Below are 15411 nucleotides of genomic sequence, written 5' to 3' on the forward strand. Positions count from 1 at the left end.
TAAATACCTGTTAAATTATTTCCATGGCTGGTAGATATTGGAATGACTTTTTTTTCCACTTCAGAAGGACGTTTCCTCCCCATAAAAGATAGGGATTTTTGTAAATTTGCCCACATTTTACTAGCTGGACCCCTAAAAAAGAACAGTGATGCATTTGAGAGATGACTGACTAGGCTGGGTTGCATTCTGTGCTGATACCCAAATGATTTTCATGCCCCAAAGAATGAGTTGCATGCAATCCTAGTATGGCGGAGCATCACCATGGTAAGGGAAATAAATCCTTAATATTCATTCACTCAACAAATCTTTATTAATGCCTGATTCAGTAGTGGGCACAGGATACGCAATGGTGAACCACCATCCCACTAGCTGATATTATTACAAGTTGATGTTATGGAAAGAAGGATTAGTGTTTCATCATGTTCCCTCTAGAGGATTGTCTACAAATTGGTTATCTACTTAACTCTTACCTGTCTTTGAGGGCATGGGATAAGGCATATGGGAAGTTGTAAGATTAAATGACATTGACAGAAAGAGGAGTTGAGATGCTTTACTAACTTTCTGACAGAGTTCATAAAAATTAGCCCCAGTCTGTCTTTGATGGAGTAATTGTGATTGTCTTGTTTGTATGGCTCAAAAGCAGAATGCATTCACAAAGATTGTTGTTAGAGTGGCTTTCATCTTCCTAGCTTCCCTCAGAGCTTACTCAGAGGGAAGCCAGCAGGAAGAATATGAGGTGTGTGGGTGGGTGCATGTGGTTATCTCCCTAACAGTGTTAAGACCTAAGGTGAGTTTGGTGTAGGAAAATAGTTCACCTCTGGGGATGAAGGGCTCTGCTTCTTACACAGCGCAGGGAGTCTGGTGGTGGTATTCATAGCCAGGGTATAGAGTGAGTCCACGTGGAAGATGCAGTCTTTCTTGACTCTCAAAGGTTGGTCTGGAGTCCCCCGTAGGATTTCCAGTCTAAGTCTAGGCCACCCCATGCTTTGAAGATGGATTCAATTCTTTGCCAAATGAGGATCCTGGAATCTGACACCTTAATGAAGAACAGATGTAGCTGTGGTGGAGATAGGTGCCCCTTGCTCAGAGCTATCTCTGAGAAAGTCCCCTTAGATAGGATACTCGTCCAAAGCCCAAACCAAAACTCTCTGAAGCAAAGTTGGCCAGAGCATGGGGACTCCTTGTGTCGCCTGTGGCCCCTGGTTGAAGTGCCCATCACATGCAGCGCTTTCTGTCTTCTTTAGCAGGCAGTGTGAATGGTTTGGACTGTTCCCCCAGCCTTGGGCCATGCGGCTGTGGGAGCCTTTTGACCACAGCTCTCTTTGGAGTTGGGCTTTGTAATGTGCTTCCGTTCCCTGGGGTGGTGTTCTCTGGGCAGGAAGATGGGAAGTAGGACTTGAGGATTGTTTTGCTTTTCACTTGTCTAATGAATAATGCCTCAAAACTATCCCGAAGAATGATGATAGGTTATATACTCATAAAGGCCTTTGATTAAAAACACACACACACACACACACACACACACACACACACACACACAACTCACATTAAAAAAAAAATGCTTTTATCCCTTGTCTTTAATCAGATGTTAAAAAAAAAGTCCAACTTTAGCTTCATCAGATTAAGAACTTTAGTGCCTTATTTATGCTGGACATATTTTATAGCTTAGTGGTTTTTACCCTTTCCAGTTGATGTAATGGGGAGAAAATTACATTTCCCAGGATTTTTTTTTTTTAATCAAGCCAAACTTTCCAGAGCAAAGACTAAGGCCCTGTCATAAATGCAGTTAGATTCAAGACTAATTTGAATAAAAGCTCACTCTTTATTTAATTAGAGGGCTAGTGTCTGAGCCCATATGGAGTGTATTTTTTAAGAATATTGTGTACAACATACTATAGCCTTAACTTTTTAAAGAGTTATTTATTTATTTGAGAGAGAAAGAGAATCCTAAGCAGACTCCCCGTTGAGTGCAGAGCCTGAACGGGGCTCAATTCCCCTCTGAGATCATGACCTGAGCAGAAACCGAGTCAAAGGTTTGATTGAGCCACCCAGACACCCCCCCAATTTTTTTAAAGATTTATTTATTTATTTATTTGAGAGAGAGAGAGAGAGAGAGAGAGAGAGAGAGAGAGCGCACCGGGGGGAGGGGCAGAGGGAGAGAGAGAGAATCTCCCCGCTGAGCGTGAAGCCCTGTTGGGGGGGGCTTGATCCCACACCGCTGAGATCATGACCTGAGCCGAAACCAAGAGCCAGACACCCACTGAGTCACCCAGGTGCCCCTAGCTTTAACTTTTAATATTATGGAGATATGTAGGTGCAAGGGGGCAATGTAGGGGGAAAATAGCCAGTAGGAGAAAAGTCGTTCATACTCTTCCTCTTCTGGCGTACAAGACCCCACTGGGGGAGCCTGTTTCAATTTTTCCTGAGTGAGTGATTGGCCTCCTCCGCAACCTCTTATTCCATGGAGAGAAATGGAGGAGTTCTGCTGCCCCAACTTGGAAACGTGCTTTGTAACTATGGGATACAAGTAGTTACATGGTATGAAGAGGTGGAGAGGTGTTCCCTACTGCTGAGTAATCAGAAGGGACTTCTGCAAGCGATGCAAAGTCATGCAGCTTCTGGTGGTTTCTCATTCAATGCACTGGATGCTTACAGGTAATTTTTAGCAGCTCCTGTCCTGGAGCATGTTTGTGTGTGCTGCTTAGCCTTGAGGATTTGGGTTCTAAGTCTGCTCCTGAACTGCCTACTTAGATGAGTGCCTTGAACTCCCCAGACAGAACCGCCCACAGTACATACACTATCACAGGAAGGTAGAGGAGAGAGGAGGTGATGTGCCAGGCAAAAGGAGGGGCAGTGAGGAAACAGTTCCTATTTCAGTTCTGTTAGGGCTGTATTTGATGTGTTTTTTACCTGTTGGGTTTTTTGTCAAGTAAAATTCTCTCTCCATCTCCTTCCCTGTGAGATCCAGAACTGGGTACACTTTGCTGGGTATCCTTCTGGCTCATTAAAAAAAAAAAAAAATTCCTTTGAAATAATTTCAAATTTACATAAATGTTGCCAGAACAGTGTAAAGAACTTCTCTACCCACCTCAGGCAGATTCCCCAGTTGTTAACATTTTATTGCTTTTGCACTTGCTGATGTTCGTGGGTGTGCTCTAAATCTCTCTCTCTCTTCCTCTATTATATCTGTTTCTCTGAACCTTTTGAAAACAGACTGTTGATAGGTGGTCTTCTCTCCTCTAAGCACTCCAGTGTGCCATTGTCCCCAGCAAGGACTTGCTTCTACATACCAGCGCGCAACTCCCCAAGTCAGGGCATGAGCAGTGATGCGATGCCACCATCCAGTGCACGGGCCCCACTCACATTTTGCCAACTGTCCCAAGAATGGCTCTTTTTCTTTCTGATCCAGGATCCTGCCCAGCAACACATGTTGCGTTAGCTGTCATGTGTCTTCGGACTCCCCGAATGTGTAACAGGCCCTCGGCCTCTCCTTGGCATTTAGATCTTGGACAGGTTTAAAGAGTAGGCTTTATATTCCATAGGATGACCCTCAACCTGGATCTGCCTGTTGTTTCCTCACGACTAGACTCGGTCCTGAGCTTTTAGCAAGACGAGGCATGGAAATGATGGAATGTGCATCACATCGGGGTACTTGATGCCAATAACCCCCATCCCTGGAGATGTTAAGCTTTATCACTGGTTGTGTTGCTGTCGTCTAGGTCTCTTCACTTTAAGTCACCATCTTTTCCCTTTGCAGTTGATTAGTCTTTAGTGGGAGGTGTTCTAAGATTTTGCTGAGAATCCCATTCCTGAAAACACCTCCCTCCGCTAGACCTTAGCACCCATTCACAACTCCCACCTGGCTCAGTGGGATTTTCATATCTATCATCCTTCTGTATTTCTTAGTTGGTATTCCATGGTAAGGAAGAGTTTTCCTTTTCCTTTCTTTGCTTAGCAGTTTATTCAGTTTTTTCAATGGATTATAATCCCTTACTATTATTTAAGAACATTTTTATGCCTGATTGTCCCTGATTTGGTCAGTGATCCCCTCCCCCTCCACCCCAGGTTCCTCTGTCCTTTTAACCCATTCCCATGATGGAGTCATTCTTAATGGTTATTCAGTGTAAGAGGCTCCCAAGGGACAGAAGCTAAGCCATCTCTGGAGCTTGGGATTGGCTTTGTTGGTGGAGCTCCTTCCATCTCTGCATCCCATAAGCTACAGCTGCCCACTGCCTTTCTGTTCCCTCTGCAGCGCCACCGGCTTCAGCAGCAGTTTTGCCTGGAAGGGAGCTTGTCAGCAGGCTGCTGAGTTTGGGCTCTGCATTTCAGGGCTCCCACGGTGTGGAAGCTTCCAGGGCTGGCCCTCTCCCTCTTCCAGGTGCCAGTACAATCTTCTTCTTAAAAAAATCATAAGAGACCTTAACATGACCTCCAGGTAGGATAAGTTACTGACATTTCTGCCAGCTCGACTTTTCAGCTTTCGAGAAGAGCTTTGGCTACTTGAGAACATTTCAATCTCTAATCTCCAAAACCATTCCCGTTCCACCACAATGTACTTGTCCGACTTGGTCCTAAGGATTCTGAAAACCAGACTACCTGGGCATATGTTTTCCTTAAATTCTCCTGGGCTCCTAATGTCTCCCCTGTAATTCAGAAGCCTTTAAATTGAGCTGACAGAGCTTGTTTGGGAATGATAAATAAATGTTTCGTGGAAGAATTCTTTCTCTCAGCTCCTGGGATTTTTGTACCTCAGTGGTAGTAGAAAAACCATATGACATTCATTTCTCAACTTAGGAGTTTGTCTTTTTCTCTACTCTTGGCACATGTAGTTCGTAAGAAATAAAAATGTCTCACTGCTTATTTGTGGAAATGCATATTTATGTCACTGATTACCTGAGCGAATTATTAAATCCTCCCATAAAATCCTGTGCATGTCACTCACTTTCAGAGAGGACTACAAGTTCACTGTTAAAAGCGAGGTAAACAAACTGGACCCAGTAGAGGGAAGTCCTCGGGTGCCAGGAACAAGGCTTGCAGTAGTGACTATCGGGATCTAAATTGACTATGAAGCCCCACCAACTGTGTGAGTTTTAATAGTATGAGAAGGCCACGGTAGAGTCCTGTTCACCTCCGTTCACCTGCTCCATACCATGCCTTCCCTACGTTGGCCGTGCTCTGGCCTTCACTCACCTCTCCAGTGTGTATTAGTGATGGGAATGGAAAACAGGCAAGGAGTGTGCATTGACATAGATCCATTGCCATTACTCCAGAAACAATTTAAATAAAGTATCCTAATGGGTCACCAGAGACATAAGAGGTCGTTAGCATTTCTTCCCTCCAATTCTTCCTTTTTATAATAGTCTTAACCTCAAATGCAAAGGATAATACAAGCTGATAAGAGGAGCATGAAAAATTTCTCTGAAAATTTATTTATTTTTTTTTTTTTAAGATTTATTTATTGTTTTAGAGTGTGCATGTGGGGGTGGGGGGAGGGGCAGGGGAAGAGGGAGAATCTCAAGCAGACCCTGTGCTGAGCGTGGAGCCCGACATGGGACTCGATCCCACAATCCTGAGATCATGACCTGAGCCAAAATCAAGAGTTGGATGCTCAACTGATTGAGCCACCCAGGCACCCCCCCCCCCCCAACCTTTTCTTTTAGAAAGGGACTCTAGAGATCTTGGGCAGAATAACAACTTTCTTTAAAAAATGTGCACCAGCTAGTGGTACTAATGTGTTTTTTTTCCCCAGGCTTTATTTATTCCTCATGATTTGGGAGAGTTTTTGACAGTTTTCATAGAGACTCCGTCAGTCTGCTTTAAATTGGGTTCCTGGGGTACAGAGCCCACCTGAGGATTCTTTCCCCCCTCCCTCTGCTAGAGCTCTCTCTCTCTCTCAAATAAATAAATCTTAAAAAAAATAATAAATTGGCGTCCTGCAATCACCAAATTGTGTTTGGCTCCAAACTGGGAAAAATGTGGTAGTGGGTGCAGGGGAGGAAAAATTTCTCCTCTGTCCTTCTGGAGTCTCCAGCTGGGCCTAAGAAACTGATGTAAGCGGGTACACAAGAGAAAAGCATACACATTTTATTACGTTTTACATGTACGTGGAGTTGCCATGAGAGATGAAGACACAAAGAAGCAGAGCTGAACATTTATATACTGAATTGGACAAAGAGAAGTAAGTTATGAAAATGTGACAAGATAGAGGGGCTAGGCAGTTCCTAGTGGCAAAGTGACTAGGAAGATAAGGGTTAGTGTAACAAGGCTTATTTGTACTGATTTTCCTTGGCCTTGACTCCAGGTCTCTGGTGATAAGAATGTTCCTTTACTTCTGGTATAGGGAGTTCATCATCCAGATGGGGGTTTTATCTCCTGCTTTCAGGAAGAAAAAGGGGAGGAGGTCAGAATGCCCTTCTTATAGTGCTGTGTGTCAAGTCCCTTGAGCTCAAAATATCCTTTTGGATGACATATTCTGCGGCTCTTCACGGACCCTGTTTACCACCAGGTATTGAGCTGGCCCCCTGAGACCTAGGTCTAGCTCCTGCACTGTCCCGTGTTCCATCTCTTATTTGCTTCGATAAATGGAGAAACATGGGCTCTGCTTTGTTTTGTTTTTCAAGCTGCTGGTTCCTCGTCTGTAAATGGGGATAATAATAGTCCTTGTCTGGTAGAATTGTGAGCATTAAATGAGATGAGGCAAATAAAGAGATGTACTTAGAAAGGGCTTAGTAAATGTAACTGTGGGGAGGAAAATACTTCTTCCTTTGCCCTTCTAGGTTCTTGGCCAAGACACCTCTGTGATAAAAAGACACATTAACAGGAGAAAAACAAACAAGTTTAATAATGTGTATACCTCCTATATGCGTGTTTTTTCTCCAGGAAGAACTCTCCAAAAAGGTGCATGCCACCACCTTAAACATCATCTCCAGCTAGAGACAAAGATGTTGGGGGTAGGGAGTCAGTTATGGGAGGTTACCAGGAGGAGCGCTGTGAACAAGGGTAAACGTTATGCATTAAGATAAGGGTTTCTAGAGATTTAGACTCATCTTTCCCTTCCTGGTACAGAGAGGGAGACGCCCTTGCAAATGGAGATTTCCCTTGTACTACTGTAAGTGTCAGTGTTTCTTATAAAAGGGTAACTTGTGCTGAGTTTTTAGAGCTTCACCTGTGTCTGCTGTTTATTTAAAAATAACTAGCTTAAAATAGCATGCCAAAGAGGCATATCTTGGAGTGGTATATTTTGCTCCTCTTTGTGATGGAAAACAAATAAACAAAATGGGTTGCTACTGTAGATGCTTTTCTCCTCCCCCTTCTAGTTGGAAACCTTTGTTTAGAAGTAACCCTAATCAAGATGATCTGTATTTAAGAAGCATCCAGAAAAATAAATAAATAAATAAGAGCCTTGGCTTGCACTTGAGACCATTTGAGTCGCATTTCCCTGTAGCTAATGTTGGCAGGGTTATTGTGCTCCAGCTGAGAAGCCCTGCTGGTCCCTTCTGGCAGCCCCAGATGCAGATGCTGTTATATTAATTACAAAAGAAAACCTGATTAACTCGGAAGTCCTTAAACTGTCAGCAAGGCAGCTGCTCACGCTCTGGAGCAGGTCTTCTTCCTCCCTCCTACTGTCAGGCCACAGTTTGGAATCTCTTTTTTTAGAGAGCTGCTGAGACTGCACTCTCTCTAGGTCCTCGGAGCCCCTGGCTAGTTCAGTGAACTTTTTGATCTGCTGTTATAGTAGTCCAGGGAGAGCTTGCATGATTAAATTCACAGATAATTTAAGATAAAAACAACCAGCCCAGCCACTCATCCCCCTCAACTGTTGGTCTTGCACCAGTTAAAACCTGATGGCGTCCTGGAATTTTAGAACTGGAAAGATGTTAACGATGATGTCATGCACTTCCCTGAGTTCACAGATGAGAAATCCAAGGCTGAGGAAACTCAAGTGAATTGCCAAGTCACAGAGCTGATGAGCAGTGGAGCCTGGGATTCACAATCTCTGCCCTCCTCCCTCTGCTTTTCCTCTTGCTGCACTCTTCCTTCCCTGGACCCTTTGCCCTTGGAGAGGCAGGGAGGGAACCGATCTAGTGTTGACTTTCTGTCCCGACCGTGCCCTTGTTCAAATCTGGTAGACCTATGTCGGAGATCAGTGGAAAAGCTCAAGATTAGTGGCAGAAGTGAAGCACTTGAATCGTGACGTATTGAACAACAGATGGCGATACTCATATTGAACATTTTATGCAGTCCACTAGTTGCCTGGAGAACCCCAGCAGGACAGTGCATGGAAACAAAACACCAGCCCCCTCTCCCATTGCACTGGTCTCTATGGTGGTATGAGCCTAGCTAGTTTATTTGTAGTGGCTGTTTTTGTCACTACAGAGATGGAGGGGAGAGTGATCATTTGGGTCAGATGATTAATGGGGTGTGTCTGCTGTGGTTTTGGCAGAGGCAGCATGTTTTACTGGCTTTCCTATAGTTGACACTTTGTCTCAGAGGTTTTTGTGATCTCGCCCTCTGGTCCTGAAAAATGATGAGTTGGTTTTAGTTCTCTGTTATCCACTTTCCACGCTCATTTAGGTTTCTTTTTATCATGTGTCAACTTTTGTGGTAGGAGTTATGGAGGCCGTCAGCGTGAGCTTACACCTGGAGCCTCTCTGAGCATCTGAGCAGCACTGGGAAAAGAGGAAGGGATGGAAAGTATGGCTGAGAGTGATTCCAGCTGGTGAATCTGTCTTTCTCACAGCTCAGGCTGACACCATTGTAGTTCATTTCTGCGCGGTGAAGGGGGAGGTCCTCTTCTGTTGTCCACATCCACCCTCTGCGTTGAAATGAAGGTTTTTAGGAACGACGGTTGCCCCTGGACTTTCTTGAGTACTTAGTGGAGCTACTTACAGCTTTTGGTAGATAATTCTCCATAGTAAATGGATTCTTACACAGAGCAAACAAGCACATAACTTGAGTCCTTGCTAATTGTCAGTCACTGGGTTAGGTGTTGAGGATACAGAGAGAAATCTGATGGTCCTTCTTGCTTTCAATCATTATAAACAGATAACCAGAATAGACTGTGATAAGTGTTGTTGAGTTGGGAACAAGATAAAAAGGGACTCAGGACAAGCCCGTTGCTACTTGCTCAGTGCACATACAAGCAATTGGCTACGTCCCCTTCCTTTTATTTATTTATTTGAAAGATTTTATTTTGAAGTAATCTCTACACTCAATGTGGGGTTTGAACTCACAACCTCAAGATCAAGAGTTGCCTGCTGTACCGACTAAGCCAGCCAGACACCCCTGTCCCCTTGCTTTTAGATTGTGGGTCAAAGGTTAGACCAGTGGTCTGGTGTGTTACGCTCGGGCGTGGTAAATGCCTTGCACACAGTTAGGCACTCTGTTACCACTCCTTGCTTTTTCGAAGGAACCCATCTCTTTCCCAGGAGAGTTGATTTCCTTATCTTGGTGTCCCGATGTACACACACAGGCCAGGTGTTGGGCTTACAGACAGACACGGAAGGAAGGGCTTAATGAAACGCACAGAGGGGTTTGGGCGAAAGCAAAACCTTCTTGAAACCTTTTGGTGGTGCCGTTTGTGGAAGGGAAGGGGGTTTGAGGATTTGTAACAGGATAGATAGAGGCTGAAGCAGAAGAGCCTCTTAAATCAGACCTCCCTTACACGGACGAAATAAACAGCTTACGAATGGCTTAACAGGTCACGCACGGTGAAGTGACTAAATCTAAAGTGAATACTTTTCAGCTGGTGCCACACAAAATTTCAAAAAGGTGTATTTGGCCCAGAGATCAGCCTTCTTCCGGCCTAAGAACCCCGGGTCTGTGCCTTTCTGAACAAGCTCAGGGGTTGCCTGAATCATAGACAGGAGCAGGCACTGGGACCGAACAGGTCGGGAATGATTGCATTCAGAATCTGAGAGGTTCAGGTCAATGAATTTCTGGTTCCTTTTCCCAGGCAGAGGTTTCTGCCCCTTTAAGAAGCTTTTTGTTCTCTCTTGAACGATACTTGGTGTGTTTGTGGAAGCTTGCCATTTACATGAGCGTGGTTGTCCTGAGTGGATGTTTCTGAGATAGATCACATTCCTCCTAGATTTACCCAGATTTTCTCCTAACAGGCAGTTCTTCCCTTTGTCTTACTCAATGCCTTGTCCTCTGTAAACTGAAGGAATGTGTCTTGATCAGGAGTTACTGATCCTCACCGATCACCCGAAGTTATATGAGAACGGACAGGGCAGCTGGGATGCTGTCACCAGCTATCAGAGGGACGAACTGGAAAAGATTCTAGAACTAAGGCAAACTTGAATAACATTTTATTTTGATGTATGCATATGTAAAGATTAGCTCTCTCTCACATACACAGAGAAGATTAGTTCACACATTTAGTTATAAAAGATGTCACAAATGAGGAAAGTAACAAGCTAAAACTGCAGATGGTAGAGCCATTTAAAAGGGCCTTCTGTGTGCAAGTATTAGGTGTTCTGTCACGAAGGTTTTCATTTTGACATCTTCAGGTACAGTTTCTCCTTGGATTCATGTCCTAGTTTGTATAGTCTTCTCTGGCTCTGCCAATTTAAGGATCTCGAGATTGTGGTGGAGTCCTGTTGTACTCCTTGGGCTGGCCCTGCACTGCATGCAAAAGGAGTGGGGAAGGATCAGGTCCCTGCCACCTTTCTAGGTAGAGACACCTGCTCTGGGGACAAGCCAGGAAGGGGACTCCTGTTCGATCTTTGAAGAGCCTTTTCTGGCTGAGATGTTTTCCTGGTGTCTCGTCCAACCAAGAGCTTCCTGGAAATTGCTTCCCTAGGGCCCTGCCGTCCTGACTGGGTCTCTGGGAAAGTCTCTGTCTACCCCTCCTCACTGTCTCTCTGTACTCCTTTCTCCTCCACCCTCCCCTTCCCCAACCAGGCCAGCTGAGCTGCATCGCCTTCCCACCTAAGGAAGAGAAGTACCTCCAGCAGGTTGTGGACTGCCTTCCCTGCATCTTGATCCTCGGCCAGGATTGTAATGTCAAGTGCCAGCTGCTGAACCTGCTGTTGGGGGTGCAGGTGCTTCCCACCGCCAGGCTGGGCAGTGAGGAGAACTGTAAGCTTCGGCGCCTCCGCTTCACCTATGGGACTCAGACTCGGGTCAGCCTGGCGCTCCCTGGCCAGTACGAACTAGTGCACACACTGGTTGCTCACCAGGGCAACTGGGAGACCATCCCTGAGGAGGACCTGGAGGTCCAAGACGATGGTGAGGACGCCGCCCCTGTTTTAGCCGAACTGGAGGTGACGATGCACCACGCTCTCTTACAGGTACCAGTCTCATATTTATACAATTGCATACATGTATACCAGCTTTTCCTGTATTTGAGCTTTCTCACAGAGCGATTTGGCAACATACAGTCTTGGCTCTGAGCATCAGCTGATAGAGCACATAACCTAGGAAGTTGAAAAACAGACAAGGCCTTAGCAGTGCCTGTCCGGAAGTCTGCTACCACGTGGCAGGAGCCTGAGCAATTTGCTTATCTCCTTGCCCCCCATCTCCCTTTCTACAATAGAAGGGATGTGCTGCTTGCATCTCGACAGACTTTTACAGAGTAATTATGATCAGGGCCAGAAATCCTTTTCCATTTCTCAGCAGGAAGGCATGGCTAGAATTGTCTCCAGCCATCCCTTTCTAAAAGGACTGCTAAGATGATGGATTATTAATGTCCTTACTCAAGTTGAGACCGAGTAAAGAATTTTATGAGTTTTTCCTTAGACCTAGCCATTATTTACTAAGCGGGACAGAGCATGTCTCCTACTTTCTAAGGAACTGGAGAACCTGAGGACAGGTCTGGCTCAGTGTAAGGAGATACGGAGATCCCGTCATCATGAAGGATATCTTCTTGGCTTCTCTCTTAAAGTAAACTCCCGAGAGAGAGCACAGCTCTTGCGGTGACTTCCAAGAGGTCATATCGACTCTCTGGTACTCATTTCTCCACTTAGGAAGGACTCAACTCTGGTGCTAGGCTTCCTGTCCTGCTCTATAAGCTGGGACTGGGCTATGTGATTAGACCGAGTGGGATCCACAAAGAATGTGACTGTGTCAGGGGTCAGGAGTGGGTAAGATGAAAATGCAGACCTGCTCGGAACAGAGAGTCCCATCACCTTGATTAGCCGTGCCAGGAAGGAAGGGCTAGTTTAGCAGGACTAGGAAGTTTTGTTTCTTCTTTCTTATAATCTCTGCACCTACCCCTGTTCTGAAAGGCCTGATCTCCCAGTCAATGAATGAGTCTGGTTGTGGCCATGGCCTTTGACACTCTAGAAGTAGAAACTGTCATCTTATTTCCTTCCAGAGACTACATTTCTTTTATCTTGATAAATGCCAGAGGGGCTATGTACATAAGCCAGCACTTTCTCTGAGCAGAGGTTCATCAGTGGCTTTCCTCTGTTTTCAGACCAAGAGCTCACACTCCTTAGGTCCAGGATGCTGAGAGGGTTCTTGCATAACTCTGACCGCAGCTCTGACAGTAATCCTTGTTTATTAACTGAGGCTGCTTGGTTGACCGTGAACTTCTTCACAGTTCATAAGTGTTTGAGCCACACACAATCTCTCTGTGATATACTGGCCCGATCTGGTTCCTTCAGGTTCCAGGGGTTCAGTGGCTTTCAAACTTTTCTAGAATTTCATTCACTGGGTCATCTGGCTGGCTCAGTTGGTAGAGCATGCTACTCTTGATCTTGGGGTTGTGACTTTGAGCCCCACATTGGGTGTAGAGATTACTTAAAAATATTTATATATATGGGGGCGCCTGGGTGGCTCAGTCATTAAGTGTCTGCCTTCGGCTCAGGTCATGGTCCCAGGGCCCTGGGATCAAGCCCTGCATTGGGCTCCCTGCTCCGCGGGAAGCCTGCTTCTCCCTCTCCCACTCCCCCTGCTTGTGTTCCCTCTCTTGCTGTCTCTCTCTGTCAAATAAATAAATAAAATCTTAAAAAAAGAGAGAACGTCCTGCCTCTTCTTTAAAAAAAATATATACATATACATATATATACACACATATATAAAGAATTTCACTGTAAGAAATAACATTTTGTATCAGGACCTAGTACATATATACACGTATACTTTTTTTAAAAGATTTATTTATTTGGGAGAGAGAGAGAGAAAACACAAGCAGAGGGAAGGGGTAGAGGGAGAAGCAGACTCCCCACTGAGCAGACAGCCTGACGCAGGACTCAGTCCCAGGACCCTGGGATCATGACCTGAGCCGAAGACAGATGCCCAACCGACTGAGCCACCGAAGTGTCCCTACACACATAGAAATAACATTTCATGAAACAATACTTTTACTTTTTGTAAAACACACTATTGTCTTCTCTTTTCTATTTGATTTCATTTTTTAAAACTGATGGTAGCAACCCACTAAATTGATGCTGTGAGCTGCTACACTCTAACCTGCAGCTTAAAAAACACTGTTAAATAGCTCGTCTGACTGCTATTGGTCAGGTGGCAATTCTTCCTGTTCTTGCCTTTTAAAAACAATCTTGGACTGTGAACAGAGCCATGTGCAGGAGAGGCACATGACTGGATTGATTTCTCTGGGTCCCTTCATTTTTTTGGCTTTAATTTTTAATGCTCATTTACTTTTGTTGCATGAATTGAGGCAGTTTGAGCAAGTGCCAGGCAGGAAAGTGAGAGCCGTCCCCCGTGCGCACAGCGGAGTGCACCCTCACTGGGGAGAGCTCACCTGGTTGCTCCCGACATGGGCTAAGCACTCCACTGAGGTAACAGGTGAGGGGGGGCTACTTGGTTGGGAAGTGGAGGTACCAAATCAGCTTTCTCTCTGCACAGGTGAAATATGTATTTTCTTTCTTGAGGAATACTCTCTTGTCTTGAGGAATTCTCTAGCCTCTTGCATTCTGTTTCATGTGGTTTGTGAGGCTTCCTTAGCCCTTGTTTTTCCGGATCTGCTTTATTCTCCAGTGGTTTTGATGTAGAAATAACAACGGACCCCAACGGTTCTAAGTTTGGAACCCCTTGATGCCATGCCTCAGGTGTCCTTAGGAGCCCTTGTGGAGCTCAGGCCCTGCTGGGCCACCACAGTCAGGCTCCTGGCTTCATTGCATTTGTGGCCTCGGTTTCAGGAGCTCACTGCTGGGGGCGCTTCCCAGTTACCTTGAAGATTTGTGTGCCGGTGAAAAAGATCTTTTTGTTTAGCTCCAGTTATATTTAGGACCAGTGAGTTAGCTCCAAACAGCCCTTCCATTTGGTTTGCAAAGGGGCTGGTAAAGAAAGGAAAACTTGGCTCAAGGAAACCAAGACTGAATTAGGGGAAATGAGTTATTCATTTTCAACTGTCAGATTAGCAAAGCAGAGTTTCCCCTACCCTCTTATACAATGGTCATTCTTCTAATATGGTGCTTTAAAGTCCTCATAAATTAGCCACTTTCAGTGTGTTCCAGAATAGGCTGACCCACATGGACCCACAGTGCTTGGTATTCCCACCTTTTTAGCTCTGGGTCCCCTGAGATTCTCAGAGGAACAACATCAAGCTGTTAGTTTCCGTAACCTCTGTTATTGTTAAAACATAGTAATTTTCCCATTGGCAACACATTTCACCAGGTCTGTCTCCCCTCACACGCCTCCCCTTCTCTACCCTCCCCTGCTGTGTGGCATGCATACCACCACCTCCTCTCATCAGTCCGGGGGAACACGGCTGTCTGCTTTGGAGTTGCCTCAGTCCGATGTGTGTGTGTGTGTGTGCGTGTGTGTATTTTTCCTGTGAACACCTATGAGAAAAGGAGTAGCAAGGAGCCAAGAGGATTAAACTCTCGCAGTCTGAGGTGGGACTCCTGCAGCCTGGCCGGTGTTTCACTCTTGGTGGTGCTGACAGAGCTTTCGGTTCTTCTGCCGGCCTGTTTATCTCCACCCTTTGGACAAACGTACGTGTTGCCTGACGGCCAGACTGCCACACGCGGACACAGTCATTGGCTCAGGATGGTGTCTGATGGGGTATCTTTCCCGGGGAACTGAGGTAGACTATAATGTTTCCAGGAAAGGTCTGATGACTTGCAAATAAACTTTATTTTTAACTCTAACCAGTTGGAGTAGTCAGTCTCAGTCAATCGCTAGCAATGGAAATCTATTTTTAATATCATACAGACCCAGGTGTTTTTAATTTCTCAGCAGTTAACACTTTCACAACCCAAAATCATTAAAGGATTTTACTTAAAAATAACAAAAGTTTATGCAAAATTTTAGCCCCCAAATTTACTAAATACTGTTTGTTGCTAGAAAACTAGCTTCTCTCAATTTTTGTCTAGTTTTTGGCATTTATGATGATGCCTTATAAAACTAAATCTTTTGTGTGTTGTTCAGGTTTACTTAGATACCATATCTTATCTTGAATGTCTCTAGATTGAAAGATAACAGTTGATTTGTAACAAA

At 45.0% G+C, this 15411-nt stretch overlaps 1 protein-coding gene across 1 annotated transcript in view; it reads left to right on the forward strand.

The window, feature by feature from the left end:
* Positions 1-15411, forward strand: part of DSTYK (dual serine/threonine and tyrosine protein kinase) — a 47073-nt gene that overhangs the window by 6205 nt on the left and 25457 nt on the right. The window contains exon 2 of the mRNA XM_028120259.2: positions 10906-11294. Coding sequence (XP_027976060.1) covers positions 10906-11294 — 389 coding nt within the window. The remainder of the gene's footprint in view (positions 1-10905; positions 11295-15411) is intronic.

Source organism: Eumetopias jubatus, unplaced genomic scaffold (genome assembly GCF_037043125.1).
Source record: "Eumetopias jubatus isolate StellerSeaLion01/CBP00866 unplaced genomic scaffold, mEumJub1_p1.0 scaffold_12, whole genome shotgun sequence".
NCBI classification, from domain to species: domain Eukaryota; kingdom Metazoa; phylum Chordata; class Mammalia; order Carnivora; family Otariidae; genus Eumetopias; species Eumetopias jubatus.